The 27,839-nt window shown below is 47.0% G+C and overlaps 3 protein-coding genes across 8 annotated transcripts; 2 read left to right on the top strand and 1 right to left on the bottom strand.

Annotated features, from left to right (window-relative positions):
* The first annotated feature begins 201 nt into the window (after positions 1 to 201).
* Positions 202 to 16,454, top strand: IKBKG (inhibitor of nuclear factor kappa B kinase regulatory subunit gamma). 6 transcript variants are annotated; one of them, XM_069986469.1, is made up of 15 exons: positions 202 to 307; positions 4,091 to 4,305; positions 5,914 to 6,152; positions 7,314 to 7,427; positions 8,679 to 8,762; positions 8,843 to 8,904; positions 8,988 to 9,041; positions 9,243 to 9,345; positions 9,837 to 9,955; positions 10,392 to 10,532; positions 12,372 to 12,468; positions 14,094 to 14,243; positions 14,337 to 14,470; positions 14,540 to 14,598; positions 15,632 to 16,454. In XM_069986469.1, the coding sequence occupies exons 2-15, from the start codon at positions 4,122 to 4,124 to the stop codon at positions 15,775 to 15,777; spliced, it is 1,686 nt and encodes a 561-aa protein (XP_069842570.1). In that variant the 5' UTR covers positions 202 to 307; positions 4,091 to 4,121; the 3' UTR covers positions 15,778 to 16,454. The 6 variants fall into 6 exon arrangements, with proteins under 6 accessions (XP_069842570.1, XP_069842571.1, XP_069842569.1 ...); XM_069986470.1 differs by having other exon boundaries at positions 8,670 to 8,762; positions 14,337 to 14,443; XM_069986468.1 differs by having other exon boundaries at positions 8,670 to 8,762.
* Positions 16,455 to 16,473: 19 nt separating this feature from the next.
* LOC138802802 (selenide, water dikinase 2-like) lies at positions 16,474 to 22,696 on the bottom strand. Its single transcript, XM_069986475.1, has 8 exons — positions 22,411 to 22,696; positions 20,875 to 20,978; positions 19,969 to 20,076; positions 18,948 to 19,102; positions 18,710 to 18,800; positions 18,530 to 18,629; positions 17,581 to 17,793; positions 16,474 to 17,112 (listed from the first exon to the last, which is right to left on the bottom strand). Exons 1-8 carry the CDS (start codon positions 22,664 to 22,666, stop codon positions 16,889 to 16,891), a joined length of 1,251 nt encoding a protein of 416 aa, XP_069842576.1. The 5' UTR covers positions 22,667 to 22,696; the 3' UTR covers positions 16,474 to 16,888.
* Positions 22,414 to 27,831, top strand: INVS (inversin). Its single transcript, XM_069986467.1, has one exon. The coding sequence runs from the start codon at positions 22,944 to 22,946 to the stop codon at positions 25,866 to 25,868; it is 2,925 nt and encodes a 974-aa protein (XP_069842568.1). The 5' UTR covers positions 22,414 to 22,943; the 3' UTR covers positions 25,869 to 27,831.
* Positions 27,832 to 27,839: the final 8 nt, after the last annotated feature.

The following is a 27,839-nucleotide window of genomic DNA, read 5'->3' as shown; positions in this document are numbered from 1 at the left end:
AGGGTGGAACTGCTCTCGTGCCCCCTACACGGACCAATGGGAACACGTGTAAGAAGCCTTCAACCAATCAGATGTGGGCATGCCGGGTATCAGGAGAGAACGTCGTATGATGGACAGGGATTTGCCCCACTTCCGTCCAGGTGAGGGCGGAACTTTCCCCACTTCCGGTTTGTCATGAGTCATGCGGAAAAGTCCCTTGGTGATGACGTCATGTAGTTGGGAAGTAACACGGAAATAAGGGAGACAACATCAGCAGCAGGTCGGAGGCCGGGCTGTGTTCTGTCCGCTCCTGGCTGCCCCCTGCTAGGTGAGTAATGCTCTGTGAGTTATTAGCTTCCAATGCCAGGGGGTGTAACACTGAGGGCAGCAGCTGGCCTGGAAGTGTAGAGGTGATGGGCACCATTGGGGATGGTCATTGGTTTAGTACTAAGTCAGTGATCTCCAGCCTATGGCTCTCCATCTATTGTTAAACTACCACTCCCAGTGTCTTTGTATGCTGGGACTTGTAGTAAAGCAGCAGCTGGAGGTGATGTATATACTAGAGCGGTGTCCCCCAACTTATGGCTCTCTAGCTGTTACAGAACTACAACTCCCAGCATGCCCTGACAGCCGGAGATCACGGTACTAGGTGATGGGCATGCTGGGAGTTGTAGTTATGCATCAACTGGAGGGCTTCAGGTAAGGGAACACTGTACCAGGAGATGGACATTGCTTTGGCTGTCAGGGCATGCTGGGAGTTGTAGTTCTGCATCAGCTGGAGAGCTGCAGGTAAGGGAGCACTGTACCAGGGCATGCTGGGAGTTGTAGTCTTGGAGAGAGCATGACCCACTTGGTCATTTGCTATGAAGTTTGTAACCATGACGGATCTGACTGTCAGTGACAGATAGCGCCCCCACTAACATATACAGGTATTACATGCTATTCTCTCTGTACACTAGATTTCCATGACCCCCCCCCCCCCCTATAGAAGCTGCCTATGTATATGTGTTATAGTCATTTTATTACCTTGGGGCCCTGTACTTTGGTGAAATGTATACACACAGCAGCTAATAGTAGTGAGCTGCGCTGCGGTGTAAAGTATGGGGGGAGAACAGAACAGAGAAGAGATGGTAAGTGACTGTACACATATGTCTTAACATCTGACATTGTCAGAAAGCTTCTTGGCGGGGGGATCCATCATGCTTTCTCTATATCTGGGTGACAACCTATATGGCAGTCATGGCCGGCCTCACCCAGCTTTCCTGATGTCCTGAAAAGCATATCTTTCTGGTTGTGTATTAGTGCATGAGTAGCCAGAATCAGCAGTCTATGCTTAAAGGACCCATCTCTTCTTGTCAGCACTGAGGATAACTGGTTAATTGGTGAGGAGACCCCCTCTGATCATGAGAACAGGGGTCCCTTGTCCTGTAAGTGAATAGAGCAGCATTCAAAGGACAGAAAACTGTTCTCGTGCTTGGAGGGGGTCCTGTCAGTCAGACCACCACTTATCGGCTTTTTATTCTGTGGATAAGCTTGGGATTGCCCCTTTAATGACAGCCCCCCCCCCATAGCTCTATCAGTAGTCACATTCTTGACCCAATGATAGTGGAGCAATGTACAGGGAAGTGATCAGATCTGCCAGGATCACTCATAAAAGTTTTACTATATGTCCGGAATTTCTTCCTTAAAGGGGTTATCTTGGATTATAAAACATAGCTGCTTCTCCAGAAACCACGCCTGTTTGTATGTGATTATCGCAGCTCAGTTCAATTGAAGTCAATGGAGCCGAGTTGTAATACCACACACAACCTGAGGACAAGGGTGATGCTGTTTTTGGAAGGAAGCAGCCGTGTTTTATTAATATTGGATAACCCCTTTAAGCTGCTCCTACCTATAAGATTGTCGCCTGTGGGATTATTCACATGAACGATCCCGCTATGAGGATGTTAGACTACACCGTGATACCATATTGGCCTCTTCCCTCTATGTAGTTGGGGGGTTGGATTATGGGCTGCTATGATTGTCAGTGGTGGGAAAGCCTTTTTAGGGGTTATCCCAACATTCTACAATAGTGTTCGGTGGGGTTTCGACCGCCGAAGCAGGGGACCCTTGCCCCCCTATTTAGAGATGCGTGGGCACTGCCAAGGATGCTATAGACGTTATTCTGCTATCTCTGAGACACAAGGGACCTCCAGTCTGGTGATGGGTGAGGGTCCCAATGGTAAGACCTGCACCAGTCAGATACTTTTCTTGTTTATAGGTTAGTTGTGATCTTGGGAAAACCCCTTTAAGGCCGTGTCCACTTTTGGGAAACCCCTTCTCAGGTGTCCTGATGATGAGCGTATTGTTGGGATGTCCCATTGCTGGAGGTGATAAGAAACCTTACACTGTTTGCATTGAAGACATGCTGGGCCCTCCAAAGAGCGGCTCTATGTGTAAGGGGCTGTTTAAAGGGGCTAGTCTAAGATGGGGTATAACCAGCTGATCCTGGGAGGTCCAACTGCTGGGACCCCCCACACATGGGGCAGTAAGACCCCTGATTGGCCACGGCTTCAGTCACTGCCTTATGGGGTTTCTGAGAACATCTATCACTGGGGGGGGGGGGGGGTCCTGATTCCTTGGACCCCTACAATCAGCTGTGGATAAGTGATAACTTTTAATCTTGTGATAACATACAGAGGAGATTTACTTCAGTTCTTTGTCCTTCTGAGAGTCCATAGAGTCCATATATTCTCAGGCCACTTGCGGAACACAAGGCCTTTATCTTGGTTCCATCAATGTGAGGGAACCTGCGGCCCTTCAGCTGTTGCAGAACTACAATTCCCATCATGCTTGTAGTGCCAAAGCTTTAGCTGTTCTGGCATGATGAGAATTGTAGTCTTGAAAGAGCTGGAGGGCCGCAGCTTCCTTATCTGTGATCTATTAGCTCAGGGACGATTCCTCTTATTGACCGGACTCGCCCACAATTCCTGCACTTTAGTAAGTGATTTACGACGCCTCTAAGCGCCTTATGGCCTTGTGCGTGTGTTATCATCATGGCCTCTGGATCTGTTCCATGTCTCGTACACCACAAGCTGAACAGGAAGTGAATGGAGCAGCCGGAGCCGAGGAGTAAAAATAAAAGACCAGCGGCTGCCGGGATGTGGCCTCCTCTGCTCTAGTGCCCGGGGCAGCATTCTGGTCATGGGGCAAATCTAAACAACATCTGGTAGTCCGGAACCTGATGGTTCAGAAATTTAGATCATTAGGAATTTACCTTCTGCCAGTGATAATGATGATGGAACCAAAGAGGCATCAGGATGGGTTAAACCTGAATGTCTGTTCCCTTGATGCCATATTACAGGGGATTTCCTGACCTAAAAAAGGATTCATCAGTGTCTGATGAAATAGTCTGTAATGTACTATCCTGCGGGTTTCACTTTCTCTTCTGGAGACTTCTTCCTACTGTCAGTGGCTGGAACCATTGCCCTAACACGCAGAGGCCTAAGGCTTTTTTTGCATTATAGTGTAGCTGGAAACTTTATCCCATTCACTCGATAAAATCTGGTTTTGCCATTACAAGTCTGTAATCTTATTGGATGATAACCTGTCTGTCTGACCTCTTACACCCCCTGCGATCATGAGTAGGGAGACCCGATTCTCTGCCACATGGAGCGGGGGTTGGCTTGTGGGCCCAGCCGCTCTATTCATTCTCTATGGAGCTGTGAGGATAGCCAAACACTGTGATCTGCTCCATAGAGAATGACTAGAGTGTGTATCGATTCAGTGGGGAGAGACTGATTCCCATTTTCCACATCACAAGGCCCCCCCCCCCATTTTGTTTACTGAATGGGACATAAGTTGTGATTGATGCTGGCACGCCAACATATACTGATGATGTACCCCAAAACCATGAGGTGAATGTGGCTCACCTGATATGTGTCCAGGCAATGTATGGCACTGGATGTCTATGTATGTTACCTTGCAGGCTATGTGCTAAGTAAAGCACCGCCCGTGTGTGATCTCTGCGACCAATATGGTGTCCAGTGGCTGGATGAAAGGCAATAATGTGAAGTGTAAGATAAAGATGATGAAGGATGCTGATCAATGTTCTTCTCGTCTTCCTTTGCAGACTGGTGACTGGCTAATATTTTGGGCATTGAATGAGCGTCCTAGGGCAGACCGCCAAGATGGTACAACCCAATGAAGGCCCCGGTAGTAGCTACACCCCGCTGTGTGCTGGGGGGCCTGGAGACATGTCCTTGGGGAAGCCAGAAGCCATCCCACCAGAAATAAGTAATCACGAGGCCTTTCTCCGCTTAAGGGCTGAGAACCAGGATTTACAAGGTAAGAAAGAAGCAGATCTCCATGCCCCACATCTGCCATTGCATCTTATTGTAAGCTTTAATTTCCTTATGGGATTATCCAGTCCTTGGCTAGGCCATCAGTATTGGATCGGTGGGGGTCCGACTACTGGCATCCCTGCTGTAGGGTCTGAGAGCTGCATATTCTTCATTGTCATCCTTGCAAACAACCACTATATCTAGTCCATGCTATATTCTTGCAAAACCAGCGCCACCCCTGTCTTCAGGTTGTGTGTGGTATTACAGTTCAGCTCCATTCACTTCGGTGGAACAGCAGGTGTTGCTGTTTCTGTACGAAGGCGGCCATGTTTTTCTAAGCCTGGACATCTCCTTTCAGTCTGAGCATTCAATTGAGGATGGCAGGAACGTTTCCATAAGGTAGGTAGGAGTGTTATACTGGAAAGTCCAGCGCTGGTACAGAAACTGGTTAGGACAGTAATAACCTAGTAAACCAGCGATTACATGGAAAAGAGGATTATAAAAACATAAAGATACTTTTATTGAATAAGTATCTAAAAAAAGTAACTAATGTACAATTCATTTAACTACAGCCAATGTTTAAAGGGGTTTCCTATTAACAAATACTTGCCCCCTATCCACAGGACAGGGGACAAGGGGACAAGTATAAGATCGTAGGGGGTCCGACCTTTGTGTTGTCCGTACATTACTCTGCTCTCTTCAATGGAGCCAAGGGTCTAGTACAGACCTGTGGCTCAATTCATATTAAGGCGACTCTGTACCCCCCCCCCCCAAACCCCTTTGTACCTTCGGATAGCTGCTTTTAATCCAAGATCTGTACTGGGGTCCATTCGGCAGGTGATGCAGTTATTGTCCTAAAAACAACTTTTAAACTTGTAGCCTGTGCCAAACGGGAGTATCTGTACCATAACTTTGCGCCACCCCCTCCGTCCCTCCTCCCCACCCTCTTCATCATTAGGAATGCCACTGGAACAGTTCTTCCATGCTGAACATTGCACAGGTGCCTTAATGATCCAGCCCATGTGCCGGGCTGACACAGCTGATGAATAGGAGACAATCTGTCTGGAGCATTCCTAATGATGAGGAGGGCGGGGAGGAGGGACAGAAAGGTTGTGCCAGCCTAATGCATACACAATCTAAGCCCTGACTGTTGGGCACAGGGCTGCCAGTTTAAAAGTTGTTTTTTAGGACAATAACTGCATCAACTGCTGAACGGAGCCCAGGACAGATCTTGGATTAAAAGCAGCTATCCGAAGGTACAAGTGGTATGGGGGGGGTAACATTGTGGGTACAGAGTCACTTTAAAGGACCTGGAGCAGAGAGGCTGGACCCCCTGTGATTTCATACTTTTAGGGGACCAGTAATTGTTTAAATTAGAAAACTCCTTTAGGGTGCGTTCACACGTACAGGATCTGCAGCAGATCTGACTATCAAAACCCTTTAGGCTGGAATCACACCCGGCAGCTTTTGTGCCACAACCAGAAGTGGATCCAACAGAAAAGAGAAGTCCTCTCTTTACATTTTTCATCCCATTTGAATCCACTTCTGGTTTTGGCACAAAACCTGCCATGTGTGATTCCAGCCTTATACCGCTCTTCTTCTTCCCCACCAGTGGCCCTGGAGCAGAGTAACTCCATGCTCAGGAAGAGACATGACGAGATGAAGGAGTTCCAGGAGACGCAGAGGAGAGAGCGGGAGTTCATCGCTTTCAAGTTCAATGAAGCAAAGAACCTGGTGTTGAGGTTAACAAAGGAGCGGGATTCCTTACAAGCGCAACTCGAGGAGTCGAATAACCGTCTATTGGCGATGGCGGCTGCAGATGAGGAGCCCGTGAAAGAAGGACAGATCGAGGTTTCTACCCCTTATTCCTCCCCGTTACTGCACCTGCCACCTACACACAGTATATGCCACCATCTAGTATTCTACAGCACTCCTACCAACTGACCCCATGGGTCCAGCTGCTGAATACAACTGTATACCAATGTAGTAGAGCAGACGTGTCAAACTCAGGCCCTCCAGCTGTTGCAAAACTACAATTCCCATCATGCCTGGACAGCCAAAGCTAAAGCCCATCGGGTGACACATTGGCTGAACCCACTGATCACATCTCATGTCTATGGGATGAGGCAACTTTCTCACAATGGAAGATGTCAGGGGAATAATAGGATCAGGCACGGTGAAGTTCAGCTTGCCCGATCTGTATGTTCTCAAGGGAGATGAGCCAGACACCAGCTTATCCCCCTGTATGCTAAGAACATATGTACAATGGGGGGGGGGGATTTATCAAATATGGTGTAAAGTGAAACTGGCCCAGTTGCCCCTAGCAACCAATCAGATTCCACCTTTCATTTTCCAAAGAGTCTGTGAGGAATAAAAGGTAGAATCTGATTGGTTGCAGACACAAATTCAGATCCATGTTACATGTATAAAATACTGATCCCTATTATGATACATAAGACTCGTAGTCCTAAGGTTCTTCCTATATCCTGGCCCTAGAATTTGAAAGGGTTTACGAGTTTAGAAAGCCCATTGTCATACACCCTATTAGTGAATGGAGCGGCTATGCCTCTGGAGGTCCTGTATGCAGGATTTAGAGGTTTTCCCAAGACCAACAGTTCTCCTTAATCCACTTGATAGTTATCAACCCCTTTATTGGATAACTTTTATTCTTGGGACATCCCGTTTAACTCATTGATTTCAATGGGTATTGTGTAATGCACAATTTCCCCAGTGGTGGCGCTGCAGGAAAATCGAACACTTGCCAGGTGTTCAGAGCTGATCTTTGGGGACATTTTGTGATCAACTTAATATCAAGGGAAGAAAACTAAGTTTTTTGTCCAAAGCAGAGATCCCTCAAGGGCTGAGGTGTAGTGTCCCCCATTTGTAGCTTACCCTCTTGTGGTTATTGCTGCTTTCCTTGGCGCTCTCTCTCCAGCTGTAGTCATGTCGCTGTCTCCTCTGCCTCTCTCCTCGGCTTGGCCCCTGCCTGATCGCTGTGCTGTCTGTCATTAGGCTAACTACAGCCCGGGGAGCTCTATGTCCTCCTGTGAAACTCTAACCCAAAGTATGTGCGAAAAACTGAGCAAGACAGCACGAACTCACGTGGGGCCACACCGAGCTGAGCAGGTGAGCCCAAGCCTTCATGTCTGTCACCCCTCTGTCTATATACCCCAACCTGAGATGTAAAATAATTAGAAATCTGCAGTGTGCTGTTCCTCCTACTCCTCCTGGTAAGATATGAATAAATACGCCCTGTTTACATTGAGAACGATTACGCCCACTTGTCAGTCTATTCATACATTCCCAGGATTAGGGGGACAGCACAATGTGTAGCAGAATGTGTTCAGGAAATGGTATATAGTTACTATCAGGTAATCTTCAAGATAGTATATACTGTGTCCAATCATTTGTGCCTTAAAGGGGCTGTATGAGGTTAAAACAAAGGTCTGCTTTCTGTTATCAGACAATGTTGTCCATTGTCTCGTATTGCTGAATGTGTATCTCATGAATGCAATACCAGGCACGGCCTATGGACAAGAGTGGAGCCTTTTTTTTTCTTTTCTTTTTCTCTCTATTCGTTCCCTTCCTCCATGATTCTTTCTGTGCTAAAGTGCTGTTAGATACACCGTTGTGTACCTCATTCATTGACGGGAAGCTGGACGCCGCCCTGTGTCGCCCAGTGACGGGAAGCTGGGCGCCGCCCTGTGTCGCCCAGTGACGGGAAGCTGGGCGCCGCCCGGTGTCGCCCAGTGACGGGAAGCTGGGCGCCGCCTTGTGTCGCCCAGTGACGGGAAGCTGGACGCCGCCTGGTGTCGCCCAGTGACGGGAAGCTGGGCGCCGCCTTGTGTCGCCCTGTGACGGGAAGCTGGGCGCCGCCCGGTGTCGTCCAGTGACGGGAAGCTGGGCGCCGCCCTGTGTCGCCCAGTGACGGGAAGCTGGACGCCGCCCTGTGTCGCCCAGTGACGGGAAGCTGGGTGTCGCCCAGTGACGGGAAGCTGGGCGCCGCCTTGTGTCGCCCAGTGACGGGAAGCTGGACGCCGCCTGGTGTCGTCCAGTGACGGGAAGCTGGGCGCCGCCTGGTGTCGTCCAGTGACGGGAAGCTGGGCGCCGCCTGGTGTCGTCCAGTGACGGGAAGCTGGGCGCCGCCTGGTGTCGTCCAGTGACGGGAAGCTGGGCCCCGCCTGGTGTCGTCCAGTGACGGGAAGCTGGGCCCCGCCTGGTGTCGTCCAGTGACGGGAAGCTGGGCCCCGCCTGGTGTCGTCCAGTGTTTCCAGCTTCTGATTGCTCTTTGTCTGTTCTCTCCTCTTCCTGATATTCCCGGATGCCGTTCTCTTCTTTCATGTCTTTCCGCTGAATGATTTCATAAAGGACTTGCAGAAAGCAATGGAAGCAAATCTGAAACTGGAAAACGAGAAACATCGGTTCACAGATTCTGGAGCCACAAATGGGGTCAGAATACGGGTGAGGGACCAGTAGTGTTGCACGTTGGCGGCCATCTTGTTCTTCACTGTGATCTGACGATTTTTGTCTTATTACTGCAGGAGGAGCCTGACATCAGGAACATACCGACAGAAGTAGACGTCCTGCAGGGGACGGGTGATAGGTGAGTGTCTAGCATTGGGCGGACTATTTCCAGCGTCATCTCACATTATACATTGCTTACAGTCTGTGTTTTTGATTTTTCAGAACTGCAAGACTGGAGCAAGATCTTCAGGAGAAGCTACAAGAAGCTGAGAAACAGTGAGTATCGTTCTATTGCAAGGCACGAGAGCAGCCATCTCAGGTAGTCATGGTTGGCACAGGCTAGAGACTGGTGACAGGGGATTGTCAGAACATGTGACAGCTGGGCAAATAAAACGCAAGGAAGAAGGGCGGGCTAGAACGCTTCACATCTCTACCGTCTATGTCTCTACCGCCTACAGCTGATAATGTAATCCACAGGAATACACAGCTCCAGGAACAGATACAGGAGCTGAAGGAGGAGGTTTCCCATCTGACATGTCACCTGGCGGAGCAGGCAGAGGATGCACAGCGAAAACTGCAGGTACCAAATGACTCATCTTACGACAGTTAAGGGATTTTCTTAGCTGTTGAACTACATGTACGAGCAATCGCTTTATCAGATTTATTGGTGGACACCAATGACCCCTCTGAACATGGGTAACTAGAGAGCAGGGGTGTCAAACTGACGGCCCTCCAGCTGTTGCAAACTACCCAGCCAAAGTTTTCCAGGCATGATGGGAATTGTAGTTTTGCAACTGCCAGAGGGTTTCCAGCTTGACAACCATGCTATAAAACGGGTAGGGAACCTTGGCTCTCCAGCTGTTGCAAAACTACAACTCCCATCATGCCTGGACAACCAAAGCTGAAGAGCCAAGGTTTTCTACCCCTGCTATACAGCAATGATAACATGGTGTCCCAGGACATGCTGGGAGTTGTGGTACAGCTGGATAATAGAAGACCTGTTCAGCTTATTAGAATCTAGGGTTAGGAGCCATGTATATGTAGTTTTTCATAACCTCTTTTACTGTATAGTTACTGGCAGAGGAGAAGATGTCCGTGAAAGCCCAGGTAACGTCCCTGCTGGGGGAGCTACATGAGAGCCAAAGGAGTCTGGAGACTTCTACAAAGGAGAAAAGAAAGTTTGAGGAAAGGTAAGGAACTAAGGTGGATAGTGCTGCTCATGGAGGGGTAGTCCCAGCATTGACACTTATGCTCTATGCACAGGAAAGTAGATAAGTACATTATCAAGGGGCATCACCTGCGGAAACTGTGCAGCCTGAGACTCAGGACCCTTGATAGAAGGGAGTCCGACCATTGGATCCCAGGTGTCCTGTTGGTCATATACTTATCTGATATCATGTGGATAATTCTTACTGGTGTCTCATAAAGATCAGAAAATAAGAGAGGCCATCCTTGTGTAGTGCTATAGAGGGGTAAGGAATCCACAGCTGATTGCAAGGGGGTCTGAAAGCCACATGTAGTCATCACATGGCTGCCGAGTAAAGAGGACCCCCTATGAGAGGCCGGGGTGTAGCAGCATGTGTGTGTATAGCATATATGTATTGTAACCAGTGTGTCATTCTTTAGCCTGCGGACTGTACAGGTGCAGCAGCGGGAGTGGGAAGCTCAGATGAAGGAGCAGGTACTACAGCTGGATCAGCACAGAATGCAGGTGCAGGACCTGGAAGCAGCCCTCAAAATGGAGAGGCAGAACGCCAGAGAAGAGATGTAAGTGATCCGCTCATCCCATCACATTCAGATTTAGTGCCTCTCAGTCCCTATAAGCTGCAGTGTTCTCCACATATAACAGAATCAGCGCTTTCAAGGCAGCAGGCATATGGGAATTCATTCAATAGTAGTGGCCTTGAGATCATGAGGAGTTGTGGTAAGAGGAGAGGGTGGCTGGCCATATTGGTGCACCTAGAAGTAAAGGAATGTCTCCAATGAACGGATGGCTGAATTTGCATCAGATGGCCATATTAAATGGTTCTCTAGGGAAATTGGCTGGTGCCTTAAAAATCTCTAGTCTTCCAGTACTTATCAGCTACTGTATGTCCTGCAGGAAGTGGTGTATTTTTTCCAATCTGACACAGTGCTCTCTGCTGCCATCTCTGTCCATGTCAGGAACAGTTTTCTATGGAGATTTGCTGCTGCTCTGGACAGTTCCTGACATGGACAGAGGTGGCAGCAGAGAGCACTGTCAGACTTCTAAAGACCAGACTGTACACCACTTCCTGCACAACATACAGCAACTGATAAGTACAGAAAGGCTTAAGATTTTTAAATACAAGTAATTTACAAATCTGTATAACTTTGCAGCACCAGTTCATTTAAAAACTTTTCTTTTAATCTGGTGTTCTCCATTAATTGATCATTAACCCTCAGTTAATAGAATGCCCTACAGAATACCAGTCATTAAAAAAAAAAAAAAAACTTTTGACACGTCAGAGCGACATATCAAAAGTTTTTATGGGTCACAGTCTGAGTGTCCAGACCCATGCCGATCAGTAGAACGAGTGGGGAGATGACTGGGCTGCCTTTCCCTCCTCCGTCTCTTCAGACCTAGTCGGGCTCCATAGTCTCGCACTGGGAGTCCGTCTAGGTCATATGACCCTGCACATGTACTTGACTTAAACTCTGACTGATCAAACAGTATATGACATATCAAAAGTTTTTGTTTTTTTCTTTTTTTGCCCTGGTGAGTTTCTATTATACAGCACTGTTGTGACAGTCGGATGTGCCCTGCTGTTCTTCCAGGGGATTCTGCTCCTTTTCTCCAGCCTCTGAAGCTTCCTCCTGGATGTCCTGCTGCTCCGCCTGCACTACACTCTTCTGTTGATGGGGGGGGCAGTGTACAATAAGCCGTTCCTCTGTTGTTCACTGTCATGTACATAGTTCCAACTACTTATACATCTTCTGTCTCCTTCACATTTTATTCCTGGTGGTTTTAATGGTAGCACAAGCACCAGATCCTGCACCGTGTCTCACGCTGACTTCTATTTAGTACACATTCATCACTCTGCAAGGATGAGACAAACATGGCCAATTTCTTATTTAAAAAAAGAAAAATGCACATGGTTTTGTCTAGGATTGCAGCTGGTCTCCATACATAGCATTTGAGCTGAACTGCAATACCAGCCGTGGCCTGTAGTCAGGGATAATGCTGTTTGTCTATGCTGTTCATCCCGATTCTGTAATAACATGCACCCCAGATTTAAATCACAGAAGCACTGAACTCACTGAAGGTGGAGGTATAACTATATGGCTGTATGTCTGATTCTACATAGATGGCACTATGGTGGCCTATGGTCTAGTTTATATCAAGAAATAATAATTGGGCAATATATATACAGGGAATGACAGCTTCTTCGTTTCTATAACCAGTCTGAGCGATGGCTTCTGTCTGTGGTCTCACCACTGACAGCAAGTGTCCTCTGTAATTAATAGACAGCAGCACTTACCTGATGTACATGCTAATAAACTGTCAGCAAGGGGTTAACCTCCGATTATAGTCCTTTACCCTTAGTTTGTGTTATCAGTGACTCATGGAACCCATTCTTGTTCCAGGAGGAAGCTGTCCCAGCTCCAGTCTGCATATCACAAGCTATTTCAAGAATATGATCTCCACATGAAGAACAGCATTCACCAGGAGAAACTGATGACCGTAAGTGGAAGCCGACAAATTTATTATGGTGGTTGTCCCCAACATTTATTTGTCCCCAACGTTTATTAGGGATAGTGTGCGAAGGACAGATTAAAGCCACGTAACGAAACATGATCTTCCTTTTCCTAATCTGTTTCTCTTTTCAGTATTTTTAATACATAGTTATGGGGGCTGCTATCTTGCCTGAGCTGTTTTCCCACATATTGTGATATGTTTGTCTATGTGGCTTGCTAGAAATCGATAGGACCTGTCCCATTGACATGAATGGGAAACATTATGGAGCATGCTCTGTTACCTGTGCACAGGTCATTCTACAAAGCAGGGGGAGGCTGAGCTGCGAGCTTCATCTGTTGTCTATCCTTTACTGTAATGCTGTCTGTCATTATCACAGACAGAACAGGAAGTCCCAGCTTAGGCTACATTCACACGTTCCGTAGTTTTGTTCATAATTACGAATCCCAAATTTAGGACTCTTTGATTTCAATTGGGCTGTTCTGTCTGTAGATTTAGGGATTCACAATCTGCAAAAATTACTGACAAGCTCTAGTATGGATTGTAATTGCAGCACAGCGTATCCCATAGAACTCTATGGGGGGGGGGGGTCCTTTTATGGTTGTAGCATAATCCATACAATTTACGGATGAGAAGTCAGCGCAAAAAAAAACAAAACAACTTGATTTAGGGTGCCTTCACACACATCGGATTTCACGCTGTGAATCCAGTGCCCGTTCATCCCAATGAGAATACATTCTCGCAGAGGGATTGACATCCTGCTTCGTGTATGTAAGTATACATTATTTCCTCCGCCTTGCTTCTGGGGTTCCTGGTGTCTGTTTGTCCCGCTCAGCCAATCGGTGCGCTGCCCTGCCGAGCCGAGAAGCTGTCCAGCCGAGAAGCCTTGAAGTAAGCTGGAAAGTGGAGCAGGGGATGTATGCTTCGGGCAGCAGGGGGGTTAACTTACTCACAGCTGGATGTCAATCTTTCTGAGATGTATTCTCATTGGGATGACCAGGCACTGGATCTGGTGTGTGTGAAGCCATCCTTAAAGGGGTAGTCCACCCAAAATTTTTTTCTTTCAAATCAACTGCTGCCATGAAGTGACAGAGATTTGTAATTTACTTCTATTAAAAAATCTCAAGCCTTCCAGTACTTATCAGCTGCTGTATGCCCAACAGGAAGTTGTATTATTTCCAGTCTGGAGAGCAGGAGGGGTTTTCTATGGCGATTTGCTCCTGCTTTGGACAGTTCCTGACATGGACAGAGGAGGCAACAGAGAGCACTGGGTCAGACAGGAAAGAAAACACTACTTCCTGCTGGACATACAGCAGCTAATAATTACTGGAAGACTTAAGATTTTTTAATAGAAGTGAATTACAAATCTCTGGCACTTTTTGGCACCAGTTGATTTGAAAGAAAATTTTTTTGGGTGGACTACCCCTTTAAACAGTGTCTTCTTCTGATGCCAGATTCCCTTTAAACTAGACAATCTACGGCTATGCTTGATTTATCGAACTGCATGAGGCACTGTGATACGTGTTGTTTGTCTCAGAATTAATCTTAGTAGAGTCTCCCCACTGTTTTCTGTTGCTTGAGACTTAAGGGACTGTCTGATGTGTTTGGTTTAGAACTTGGAAGCTGAGGTTCGAGAACTGAAGCTGCAGCTACAGGACGCAGAAGAAGCTCTCGTGGCCAAGCAGGAACTTATAGACAAGCTGAAGGTGGAAACAGATGAGCAAAAAGGACTGAAGGAAACAGTGGGTGTCCTGAAGGCCCAGGTAGGTTCTCCCACACTGGTGACATCACAGCATGGTTACCACCCCGATGCCGCCATCTGATACTGATTATTTTTCCCTTTACTCCAACCTAAGGCTGAAATATTTCGCGCAGACTTTCATGCAGAACGTGAAGCGCGGGCGAGACTTCACACAGAGAAACAGAAGCTGCAGGAACAGCTGGATGAACTGCTGCGAGAAAGGTTGAGGATTGAATCTGGAGGGGCCAGGTCCGTCTGTGTCCCTGTTGTTTGTTATGTGGGGTCATCTTCATCTAATAACACTTTCTATTGTTACAGAGCTAGGATTGAAGAGATGATGAAAAGACATTCGGATAATTTACATCCAAGCATGCCCGGTGAGTACGAATCTACTCAACCCATAAGCAGCTGATAAGTGACCAGAAATGCAGCCATTCACAGTCAGCACCAGGAGAATATGGCTGCACTTATGGAGGATATGAACAAGTTAGATCTGTTAAAGCTTCCAAGGAGTTATCAAGGGCAGGGCCGGGGAGCCAGTACAGATCTCTTTACTGACAGCATCCTTGCCGATCCCGACCACCTCTCCCTGCAGAGCAGTGAGGTCATGAGCTTAACCACTGCTAATACAGAGGTGGTCGGGGACCTAGACAACGGTCTGTAAACATAACACATCAGAGGGCTAGTAGAAAGACCGAAATAAAAAAGGAAAAGAAAAAAAATGTCTGCATTGACAGCAGCTTCCCTTAGGGTGTGTTTGCACAGCGATTTATCTGACTGACAGATTATTGAAGCCAAAGCCAGGAATGGATTTGAGAAGGAGGAGTCTTATGTCCTGTTCTGTTTACAGTCTGTTCCTGGTTTTGACGTCAATGATCTGTCAGATAAATCTGAGAGTGTTATAGGGTCTTAAAGAACTTTGAGTGTATTCTACCCTGGAAAGACACCATAACACTGGAGCAAGAGTGAGGGGCACACACCAGGCTGGGGGCTTTTGCAGGAATCCACTGACTCATATGAATTCATGTATTCTGTAGGAGCCAACCTGGTTGCTGCTGTAATCACCATTAGTACCAGCACACAGGTGTCAGGAAGGTGGATTCCACATTATGTAAAAAAAAGCGTGTATGTTGCCAAGATGGCAGGTGCTACTGCTAGGATGAGCACTTGGGAGCAAAACCTGCCGCCTTAGCCTAGAAGGGACACTGCTGTGAGCAATCATAGGCTGAAGCACTGTCCTGCACTAAATCACTTATTTTAGAAGCAGGTAGTGTGTTTTTTTTTTTTTAAGTGACAGTGCCAATTTGTTACCTATATAACCCCACCCCAATATCACAATCAGCTGGTCTTAGCTGGAGGATGCCCTGGACGATTTTTAAAGCGTGACTTATACCTCTGTTTTCGTTACAGGATTGTACCCGCCCCCCTATGCTACACCGCCACCTCCTTCCATTCACTCTGCAGTAGAGCGACAAGAATACTGTTGCCCAAAGTGTCAGTACAAAGCACCAGACATAGATACTCTGCAGATACATGTGATGGATTGCATACAGTAGCTTCTCAACACTATGGACTGCTCCTCACAGGGAGAACATGGACTGTGTAACAGATGCACACTTACCTGACTGTACACTGTAAGCTGAAGGATGATCATTGGAGGGGGATGGGGTTTACCTCTGTTTACGAATGTAAAAAAAAGTTTTAATTAAGATAAATACAAGGATCTACCAATCATTTTCCAAAGGAAAGCCTTCATTGCTTATATACAATAGACCCAGAAGGATAACCTGTATCTACTGCAAGTTTTAGGGCCCTATTCCACCGGTCGATTATCGTTTGCATAATAGTTAACGATCTCAAACGACCGCTATTGCGAAAGACCGGAAAACATTCACTCACTTCCATGGAACGATAATCGTTACTTATGATCTTATTTGCGATTGTTATTTCGCTATTGTGTTCGTATCTACTACGAATAACGTCTTATTCAATGCGAACGTCTTGCGAACAAGCAACGATAAAAAAAGGTCCAGGTCTTATAAAGCGATCAACGATTTCTCGTTCGGTCGTTAACGGCATTTCAACAGAATGATTATCATTTAGATTCGAATGATTTAACGATAATCGTCCGGTGGAATAGAGCCCTTACCTGGCTCCTTCATCTCTGTTAAACGAATGTTTTATCTGTGTCTCTGTAAATAAAACCTGCTATAACCCAGCACCGAACACGTGATCAGAGCAAGACGCCTTCATTATAGCTTCATGAAGAATTAGATTTATTGAAAAACCATCCAAAGAGCCGATCCTAGGATGTGTCAGTCTCCCCCCCACCTCTTCTGAACTTGGATCAGTCCCCTCCAGCCCGATATCAGGTTTTACAGGAAGAGACGTCATTGACAGAATTGGGTACGGGAAGCAGCCAGAGCCCCTCTCCTCCAAGACTCTGGGACCCAGCTGCTCAGGCCTGGATCTCAGAATGGAGGCGAGTAGATGGAAGGGCTTAAGGAAAGGTTTCACTGTCCATGTTGAAAGCAAAATTAATTCCAGCATCTTCTCCTTCACATAATATATTTCATTCCAGTAGCTTTAGTAATTTATCCGCATTGTACAGCATAAAAATAAGTTTCAGTTCAACCAAGAAACCTGAGGCACTTTTTACTTTCCAGTTTAGCAGGGACCATCTAGACTGGGTGTAGAGCTGCTGTCACTGGTCCCAGCACCGCGCGGGGTCACTTCAATAATTCGCGGTTTTTCAATTATACGGGCAGAGCGGTTTCCTTTTTCTACGATCCCGATGATCCAGGCTTGATGTCCCTCTCCGTATTTGGGCGACTTGATCTCGGCACAGAAGCGGGCAGCTTGCTCTCTTGGAAGGCAGATGAGTAGACCACCTTTATGGGAAAACTAATTAGAAAGCTGCCATATAAGCAATCCCTCCCCCTGTTTCTGAGTAGGTCAGTGTAACATGAACACAGTTCTCTTTGGCCGGCCTGACTGGTTCTGATGACCCAAATTGGAACCCATCAGATCTGATCAGGCTGAGACGAGACCTCTGGATCCTCCAAACCCTCTGCATTTTTATTACCATTGTACGCAGCCTTAGTGAGTCCTGGAACACAGGTATATGGCCTATGGCTGTATCCATGTTTTCCAGGCAGCCAGTCACCAGTAATCAAGTACGAAGAGTTTACGTTTGGTTAAACCCAAGTGCTCTCAAGGTTTGGTCCTCTCTACAATGCTAGGATAAAACCAGCCATAGTCTTGTGCATTAGTTATCAAGACTATCACACAACAAATCCAGTTTAGCCCAACTGGTCGTCTTCCCAATACAATATTACATCCATAAAGTGACTACTCACCAGAGGTCTCTGCAGACGTTCCTTGAAGTAAACCGAAACGGTTTCCACATGCCTTTGTAATGGCGGCCATCTTGGCGATGATGGGCAAATTGTGGATGACAAAGTTAACTTCACAGTGCTGCTCCTGTGCCAGGTTCTGGGCATGGCCTAAGATGCCAAAACCAGTGATATCGGTGGCAGCATGGGCATTGAACGTGTGCATCAACGCTGCAGCTGAAACATTACAAGATAAAGTATTTAAAGGGGGGGACAAAAAAAGACCTTCTGGGTCACATGTCAAACCTGCCACTCTCCAACTGTTGCACAACTACAATTCCAGGCATGATGGAGGACAGCAGGCTTTTGTTTTGGAGGCTTCAAAGTTTTGGGATGTCAGTAAATTTAACAGGTTGAGGTCTGGGTGTTTAGACCATAGATCAAGCCGGGAGGACCATCCTGCCTTCAAAGCCACATTCACACGTTCCGTGTTCCGGATACGATGCAAGGAGCGGGGGAACTGTATGCATATGCGCCGCACTGTAATCACAGCGCCGCACAACTGCTTCATTACAGCACGGCGCATATCTGTACAGTTCCCCCGCTTCCAGCATCTTATCACAGATGCTGCCCAGGCGGAGGGGGAGTCCGTTACAGGCAGAACACGGAACGTGAATGTGGCCTTAAATGGGGCACTATACCAGTGCTGCGGCACCTTGATTCTTACAGTCAGTCATGGTTCCAGAGACCTATCAATTAAAAGATGGCAAATCCTAGCAATTTACCATGATTTTATGGTGACAGAATATCATTACTGCAGCTTACAGATTTGTGCTGCTCTCCCGGGTGTGAGGAGTCTGTGTGCTTATATTCAATAACAGAAAGCAGAGATCTTGAAGAAGAGGAAACCAGAAAATATTTTTACACAACAATAAGAGGTCAATGAGATCCAAGTTGTTCAGCTATTACTTACCTGTGCGGTTCAGAGTTGCCATATTAAACATGGCTTCCTGGTAGGCCAGCTCAACCTCTTCTCTGCTCACCACCAGACGGATCTTATTCCAGCGTTCAGGCTAGTGACAGATTACATAATGATTATTGCTGCAAATTCATAAAAAGGTCCAGATGAATAAATCCTTTGAGAATCACTTACATTGTCCAACCACTGATGTGCATTCACCGCTACCTGCGTCCCTAGAGGCTTTGTCAGCACCAGGACGTCCCCTGGAACTGCATTGTGCGGCCTGAGCAGAAAACAGCATCAATTTATCCTTTGAGCATTTACCAACACTGGTACTGTGTGCAATATGATCAGTTATCTGTACCGTACTAGCAATGCTAGCTCAGACACCAAGCCACTCTGGTGCTACGAAAAGTCTCAGGCAACTTACATGATGAATTCATTAGACTGACAAACAACTGTGGCTACTCCTCCGATGATGATCCAAGGATTAACCACGGTCTGGCCCCCGGTGACAGAGGTGCCTCCCTCCTCCGCTGCATCCTTAAATCCTTTAATCATCAGGGGTGTCACCTTCTCCCGTTCCTGAAACAAATGAGAAAGCATTAGGTTTGCTTCAGCCATCGTGGAAAATAAGTGCATATTACAGGGGACATTTCAGGATTAACACTTATCACTATCCATAGGATAGGGATATAACTTAATGATGGATGGGGGTTTGATTATGGTCCCTTGTCCCCACTATGAATAGAAGAACCACTCTGTTCTTGTCACTGGTAAGGTAGGTCCCTCACACACCAGTCAGCTATGGATAGGTCATAAGTGTCTGTGGCCAGTCATTGTTCAGAAAGCTGTCAGTATTTTTGACATAATCACCTGCAGTGGTGCTTCTGACTGGCTTCTTCCTCTGTCTTCAGGCTCTGTAAGCGCATGAGTGACGACAACAGCGCTGAGGAAAATCGTGGCTTTTTGAGGCTGGAGGCATAATTCTGCTCCCAGCCAGAAGTTTGAATGACAGGGCCAGGAGCCAATGGCTCCCGGCCATGTCAAACATAGCACTACATTTAACTGTACGCACTTATGATTAGGAGAACGTACAGTTAAAGGGCCAGCATCTTAGTGGCACTTGCTTGGGACCCGAACAATTTTCAGATGCTCATTCGGAGTTGTCCGGAATTCTGGATGCCCTCAAAGGGTTCTATAGGACATCTGTTCTGGAATTCCAGACAATCATAGGACAGGTCCTATAATTTCTTGGCCTATTTTCCGACTTAACGGATTAATCCTGAAGGGTATCTGTGCTCAATAAAAACCTGATAACAAAACCGGATAGATTTTCCTACAGTGTGAAGGGGGCCTTAATCTTGGGTCATGACGGTGGACATCACTGTCTCCCATTAAAGCAGTCAAACTGCGGCCAAAAAGGCGAAGTCTCCATGTCACAGGCTCACCTCCTCTGTCATCTTCTGGCTGACACTAAGTAACATCAGCATGTTGTCACATTCTGTAATCCCCATGGCATAGAGATCGCTTAGGACGTTGGCACAGGCAATCCGGCCCTGAAACAGAAATCATTATTACAAGATTACACTGAGGAAGAGGCTGGCATCTGCGCCCGCTTGTGCAATCCCTATGAGGACAGATGATGAGTCTCTTATCTCGGACACTTTTCTGTGAACACCAGTGGTCTCTAGGACATTTGGCTGCAAACTACGAACAGCAGATGGTTGTGAAAGAGCAAGTGGGAGATTCAGGAACCTCTGCCAAAGATTTCATAACCGGAGAAGATTTCATAAGAGGTTACAGCAGTCAGATATAGAAACCTCAGACTCAGGATACAGAACCCATACACATTAATACAGGATTATGTAGTATAATAGTGATCGCCAACCGGCGACTGGCAACCGACACTGGCAGCCTTTAGCTGTAGAGGCATGATGGGAGTTGTAGTTTTGTTCAGCTGGGACACTTTTGTAGGGATGTTAACTATATAACACTGTAACTGGGTCTTTAAAAAGTATAACTACGGTAGTTTTGCTTGAGGATCCTTCCGGACTCTTGTGCAGTAAATGCAACCAGCTTAGTTCCTGATACATGTAGTGCAGCAGCCAGAGGGTCTGTAGAATGAACATATATCAGGCTGTCCACCATGTACAGTATTCCTAAAGTTGAACATAGGTAAATTGCTTGTGTGTGGGGACCGGCCTGTAATGCATTCTAAGCACATTCCTCCCCGCTCACCAGCCGGGCAGCCTCATGGTGACTCAGCAGATCCCAGCCTCTGGGGCCACCATGTGAGTCAGTAAGGAGCTATAGCCTGATGAGCGTGCACGGCAGCTTATTAACCCCCTCCTCACCTGCATGTACGGGTCCTCTACAGATGGATAGAAGAAGTCTGTGGTCTGAACAAGGGAGAGTCCTCTGTGTCTTAAAGGGATTACACACGAATCCATCCCGATACCTGCAAGGAAAGAAGCACAAAAAGAGACTTCAGGGCATCTGCCGATCAACCTACACAACATAAGAGGATATGTGGGATTAAAAAAACACTGCCACACGTATACATCTTAGTCCTATTAACTTAAATAGAGCCAAGCTGCAATACTACTACCAAGCTGAGGACACGAGTGGTGCTGTTTTTTGAATTAAAGATGATATGTCCAGTCATACAGGCTTCTATCCAGGGAATAACGGTTCCTGTGATCTATGGGATCAGCAAGGTACCAAGGTTTCTTGTCCCCCAACTAACTTCAGGAAGAGCAGTGTACATGCTCAGCCACTTTCTATAGGATTGATGGAGTCTCATACAGTGAATGGAGTTATGGCCGTGCATGCATACTGCCTTTCCATTCACTTGGAGAAACGTCCGTTCTCACGATCAGGATGGGTTCCCCAATGATAAGCTGGTTATCCCCTATACTGCAAGAGATAACTTTTCATACTGGGGTAACCCCCTTTAAAGGGTCTGATCTAACTAGCCCGTGTATCATACCACAACAGCTTCATCAATGCAACATTTTACAACTTTATTGAGAGTAAAACTGCTCATAGAGATAGGTGGCCCCAACTTTCATGTTATAGAATAGTATAGCATATTATACTGTGAAATAGTCATCCTACAGCAATGGTTGCATGGTACCAGCAGTATACAGCCCATACATTAGGGGGAGGGAACCTTGGCTCTCCAGCTGTTTCAAAACTACAATTCCCATCATGCCTGGCCAGTCAAAGCTCCGGCTGTTCAGGCATGATGGGAGTTGTAGTTTTGCAACAGCTGGAAGGCCCAGGGTTCCAGAGTTATAGGATGGTGATAAGACAGGATACCTATGTAATCAATGGGGGTCTGACTGCTCTGGGACCCTCACACATCACTTGTCTGTGGAGCAGCAGTGCACACACCCCATTCACGTCTATAGGAGGACGGCTGCAGAGATCAGCACTTGGCTAGCCTGGAGAGTCCCATAGAGATGGGTGGGGGTCCAATCTTACACTATTCCCTTTAAATCACACACACATCACGTGTATCTATGATCTGCAGTGCTGAAGGCTGTCTGGGCATGCTGGGAGTTGTAGTTCCCCAATAGCTGGAGAGCCACAGGTTGGTGATGTAGTGTAATAGACTACTTTTCCTTCAAGTGCATGCTGGGAGTTGTAGTTCCCCAACAGCTGGAGAGCCACAGGTTGGTGATGTAGTGTAATAGACTATACTCTTCCTTTCAGGGCATGCTGGGAGTTGTAGTTCTGGAACAGCTGGAGAGCAGTGACATAAGATGATTTGATGTGGATTTCCCCTTTAAGCCATAGTCCTGCACACTGACTGGGTGGGACTAGTCGCAGCTGTCCCCACCATGTGCATTAGCTATATAGATAGACATTGCCTCATCCATGCTTACCCAGCCTGGGGTTCCCTCCGTCCAGCACCGCACACGAGCTCCCCGGGTCCCCGCCGCCCCCCTCGCCGGGCTCCCCTTCCTCCAGTCCCGTCAGGAGCCTGAGCAGCGTCTCCCGCGGGACCTTACAGCCTCAGCCCTTCATATCCGAGAACGAAGTCAGGCGGAAGCCAGCCCCTAAGCCCAGAGACTCAGGGTCGAAGGGCCGATACCCCGGGAAGTACGGAGCCATAGACGCTGGTAGAGATCCAGCCGCCATGACAGCTGCCTGTTACTGACACTTCCGGGGTCAGACTCCACGAGCCCATATGGCGTGGCGTAACTACGTCACCAAGCTGTCTACTGCACATGCGCGGATCTCCACCATAGATTACAGCCACGGCGGCTAGAACGGCCGTTGCCATAGAGATGAAACTACCGGCTTACTTTGCCGCGCTATAGAGACTGTGGAAAGCGCGGGTGCTGTTACCATAGAGACCTTAAGACTGTGAGACTTGTCGGCCTGTGACGTGCTGGGGAACTCAGCAGTGAGGAGGATGAGTGGGCCGCCCCAGGGCTCTTCCCTGGCCTCCCCTATCCATGCAGCTGCCATAACAGGGGACAAGGCTACTCTGCTGCGGATTATAGGCTCCAGTCCAGATCTGACTGACCAGGAGGACCAGCTGGGGAGGACTCCTCTGATGTACAGTGTCCTGGGTGACCGCAGGGCTTGTGCCGAGGCTCTAATTCGGTGTGGGGCCCAGGTGAACCGCTGTGATAGAAGTGGCAGGACGGCGGTACACCTGGCAGCTCAGACCGGCAACCATCGCCTGCTAAAACTCCTCCTGTCCCGTAGAGCAGACTGTACGCACCGTGATCTTCGGGACATCACTGCGTTACATCTGTCCACCCGTCACCAGGATACCCGCTGTCTCTCTCTCCTTCTCAAGCATACTCCACCCGGTCAAGTAGATGCCCAGGATCAAAGGAAACAGACGGCGCTGCACTGGAGTGCCTATTACAACCGACCCCGCCACGTCAGGTTATTGGTGAGACATGGATCCAACATTGGCATCCCTGACCAAGAAGGCAAGATACCTCTGCACTGGGCGGCTGGACATAAAGACCCAGAAGCCGCCCTAACCGTGCGTTGTTTGCTGGAAGCGGCCCCAACAGAGTCTTTACTGAACTGGCAAGACTATGAAGGGCGCACTCCTCTCCACCTCGCGGTGGGTGATGGTAATCAAGAGGTGGTCCGGCTTCTTACATCCTATCGGGGGTGTAACGTGGCACCATATGACAACCTCTTCCGTACCCCTTTACATTGGGCGGCACTATTGGGTCACACGCCTATAGCCAACCTCCTTCTGGAAAGAAACCGTTCTCCTAACATCCCCTCTGACAGTCAAGGAGCGACGCCTCTGCATTACGCTGCACAAGGGAATAGCCCCGATACCGTACGGGTTTTGCTCACTCACCTTTCAGTGAGGGATGAAGCCGATCTAGAGGGTCGGACCGCTTTTATGTGGGCAGCCGGGAAAGGAAGCGATGAAGCCCTAAAGGTTATGTTGGAGCTCGACCCAGAACTTGAGATAAACAGAACGGATAAATATGGCGGAACTGCCCTCCATGCCGCCTCCTTATCTGGGCAGATTAGTACTGTACGCATTCTCTTAGATAGTGGTGCCCAAGTGGATGCTGCGGATGTCATGAAGCACACGCCACTCTTTAGAGCTTGTGAAATGGGGCACAGAGAGGTCATCTCTACTCTGATCAAAGGAGGTGCCAAAGTGCATCTTGTGGACAAGGATGGGCGCTCTCCACTGCATTGGGCAGCCTTGGGGGGCAATGCTAATGTATGCCAAATACTTATGGAAAATAATATCAACCCTAATGCTCAGGACTATGAAGGGAGGACTCCGTTGCACTGTGCAGCCTATGGCGGTTATATTGGCTGCATGGAAGTATTAATGGAAAATAAGGCAGATCCCAACATCCAGGATAAGAATGGCCGCACGGCTTTGCACTGGTCCTGCAATAATGGCTACTTAGATGCTGTAAAACTACTCCTACACTATAATGCATTCCCCAACCAAATGGAAAGCACTGAAGAAAGATGCACTCCTCTAGATTATGCATTGCTTGGGGGGCATCAGGAGGTGATACAGTTTATGCTTGAACATGGTGCCCTCTCCATTGCTGCAATACAAGATATCGCTGCTTCCAAAATTCAAGCAGTCTACAAGGGGCACAAGGTGCGAAGGGCTTTTAGGGATAGGAAAAACCTGTTAATGAAACATGAGCAGCTGAGAAAAGATGCAGCCGCCAAAAAGCGTGAGGGCGAAAATAAGAGGAAAGTAAGAAGTGGTCAACAAGTCAAGGATGGGCAGAAAGAAGAAAAACAAGTTAAAACAGCAGAGTTTGTAAGGGACCAGCAGGAAAGGCATAGCGGTAATGAAGAGCAATATAAAGAAAGCAAAGAAACAAGCCTAAAAGAGATCGGCAATAAGACAAAGCTTTACCAAGAAGGTAACACTTCTCCAAGGTTCCAAGATATTAGTCTGGTTCTGAGCAAGACTAGTCCTCGAAAAGTAGGCCAGTCTCAAAGCACTTTATCACCAAGTCCACGACCTGAGGAGCCGTATCATGAGGGTGACACAAATAGGACTCAGGACGATAGTAAGAAATGTAGAAAGAGAAGAGACAGTAGTAATGTCACCACACCAGAGAACGTGTATCATAACCACAAAGAAAGTAGAAGGAAATCTAACAAGGAGAGCAGAGAAAGTTCTGGGTCTAGCGGTGGAGGACACAGACAAGATAAAGAAGCTTCTCAAAATATTCATAAAGAGGAAGGTACACAAAAGCAAAGCAGCAGAACGCATAGGCAGAAGAGAGAGGATCTGGAGATAGTTACCCAAAAGCTGGGAGTTTATAATATTACAGAACCAAGATCAAGTAGGAAAAAAAGAGAATCTACAAATCCAGTAATCCTTATAGAAAATAAAGATACTTCTAGAGAAATAGAAAAGCAAATATCAAGAAGTTACTCTGCCAGAGCGGGACAGAGAACGGCCGACGGGAAACCGTCTAAGTGTGAGGAGAGAAGGTCCTCTGGGAAGGTGCATCGTAGCTCTTCTGGTTCCCACTCGAGGAGGATTAAACATGGAGATGTAGAAGGAAAACCAGTAACCTGCTCCCTATCCAGCGATATCAGCTTCAGGAGGTCACTGACAATCCCCATTCCCAAAGAATCTACAAAGCTTGGTCAGAGTGTCACAGACTGGCAGCAGCTAGACATTGAGCTGATTCCATTGGAAGCGAGGCTGCAGTTGGTGGAGAGGGAGAAGGCAAGAAAGCAACTCTTTCAGCTGAAAAAACAAGCAGCTATGGTTATTCAGAGAGCCTGGCGGAGCTACCGGAGCAGAAGACGGCGCAGCAATGTAAAGTCTTTCCGCCCAACTCGAGGCTACCCAGCATAAATCATGTTCTTCAGAAAACCAACAGACAATGGCTGCATTCCCTGTACTTGAAAACTGTGTTGCATTTCTTTATATGGTTTGGCCTGGATCTAGTCAGGATTTTATAAACGTTATCCCTGATGTCACATACTATGCAAAGTGTTACCAAAGGCTGCCACCTGGCAAATCCCCATTGCCCAAAGGAAATTTTTTGTAAAAGTAGCACTTCATAAAGCTTTGGCTGTCCAGGACCCATTGGAATTGTGGTTTTGCAACAGACGGAGAGCTGCATGTTTCATAACCTTGCCGTATAATCATATCTCTCTTATCAAAGCTGTTTAATGTGTACCCATTATTTAAACAGACTTCTGACCTTTCAGAAGTATGTATCGGTGGTGGTCCGGGTGCTGAGGCCTCTGAGCTCTGCCTCTTCATTTCCGCTCTCGCTGCTAAAGTATCAGTGAATTAAATTATGAGTCTATGGGACTTCTCGTATTAACAATTGGCGGAAGTTCTATAGACTCCAATATAATTCCGTCTTCTGCTACTTTACCAGTAGAGATGATTGAACAGGGCTGAGGTTCAGGTTAGTACGAACCATCTGCATTTGACTCCCGTTGCCTTCCCGTTCTGTGGGAAGGCAGCGGGCTGTAGGCTACCTAGGCTGTATCCCTGTTTTCCAGGTGGTACTCAGGCGGTCTTCCACCTTCCCCACGGAAAGGACCCCCACTTATACAAATCTCTGACATGTCGTTGTTTAAATGATAGTTACAATTTAAAGAGTCACTGTCTTTTTTTTTTGCAGAAATGTATAGTCCAGGCGATTTTAAGAAACTTTGTAATTGGGTTTATTAGGCAAATATGCCATTATCTGCATTCAAAAGGCCTTTTCCCAGGTCCCCACCCTCCCCCGTCTTTTCCATTCACTGAAAAATATCAGGAAATTGTGACTTGCATCAGACACAACCCTGTCTGTTCTATAGAGAGGGGAGGGGGGAGGAGGGAGTTATTCGGCAGCAGAGAACAAAGGATTACACAACATGGAGGTGGGTGACAACAGTATTCAGAGGTCTGAGAGGTCAGTGCTAACTGTCAGAGGAGATAGCCCCATGATTAACTGTAGATTAACTCTTTGTTGTCCTGTTTTGGTGCCTCATCTCTCTTCACCCCTCCCCTCTCCATAAGCAAGACATGAAGACAGGGGGGGAGAGCTTCAAACAGTTTTTTCATGATAAAAATTCATTTTTCGGCTAATAAACCCAATTACAAAGTGTCATAAAATCGCCTGGACTATTGAATTCTGAAAAAAAAAATTAAACGACAGTGACACTAAAAGTAATTTCTATCTGTATTCCTGATTAGACTGCTATTTCCCACCACCACAGGTAGCCAAAGAATGATTGTCTTAAAGGGATTACCCCACGAATAATTTTCGCACCAAATCCCTGAAGTAATTGACAGTGTTAAACATGTTTCTTCCTTGTTACTGCCTTGTGCCCACATTGATGCTGGTTGGAACAGAATTATTCCCCAATCAATCAGTCCATAATATAGTCCTGTTGACAGTCCACATTATGGAAGAGGTCATAACTATACAATGAATGATATTTAACTGAGGGACAACCCCTTTAAAGGGTCGGGCGGCTGTTTGTTATACACAAGGCGCAGCGTTCTATATAGTGATTGTAGAGATTATGTTTACATGTAAATAGTATTTTAATGATTTATATTTACTCCTTGTACATTCAGAAGTTGATGCCAAAGTTTGGAAAAACATTGAATGTTATCTATTTTATAAAACATTTTGTATTGATATCTTTCTATGCACCTAATATATGAAGACAAGTGCCTTATCACATACCACATGTAACATGTACAACGTTCTGCTGACCGGCATACCAAAGACTTACGCAAGTCGGCCATGTGTTGCTTTTTGTCTTTTAAGCTTAAAAAGGCAACAAAATAAAAATAAAAACATTTCCTGAACGCAGC

Source organism: Dendropsophus ebraccatus, chromosome 10 (genome assembly GCF_027789765.1).
Source record: "Dendropsophus ebraccatus isolate aDenEbr1 chromosome 10, aDenEbr1.pat, whole genome shotgun sequence".
NCBI classification, from domain to species: Eukaryota; Metazoa; Chordata; class Amphibia; order Anura; family Hylidae; genus Dendropsophus; species Dendropsophus ebraccatus.
This window is presented reverse-complemented; position numbering and strand designations above follow the sequence as displayed.

What these genes read in the sequence shown, in the direction of transcription:
- IKBKG (XM_069986468.1), top strand. Translation starts at nt 4,122, where the DNA reads ATGAGCGTCCTAGGGCAGACCGCCAAGATGGTACAACCCAATGAAGGC. An exon ending in CTACAAGAAGCTGAGAAACA is followed by an intron (nt 9,042 to 9,242) that starts GTGAGTATCGTT and finishes TGTAATCCACAG; the next exon opens with GAATACACAGCTCCAGGAAC. An exon ending in ATTGAATCTGGAGGGGCCAG is followed by an intron (nt 14,471 to 14,539) that starts GTCCGTCTGTGT and finishes CTATTGTTACAG; the next exon opens with AGCTAGGATTGAAGAGATGA.
- INVS (XM_069986467.1), top strand. Translation starts at nt 22,944, where the DNA reads ATGAGTGGGCCGCCCCAGGGCTCTTCCCTGGCCTCCCCTATCCATGCA.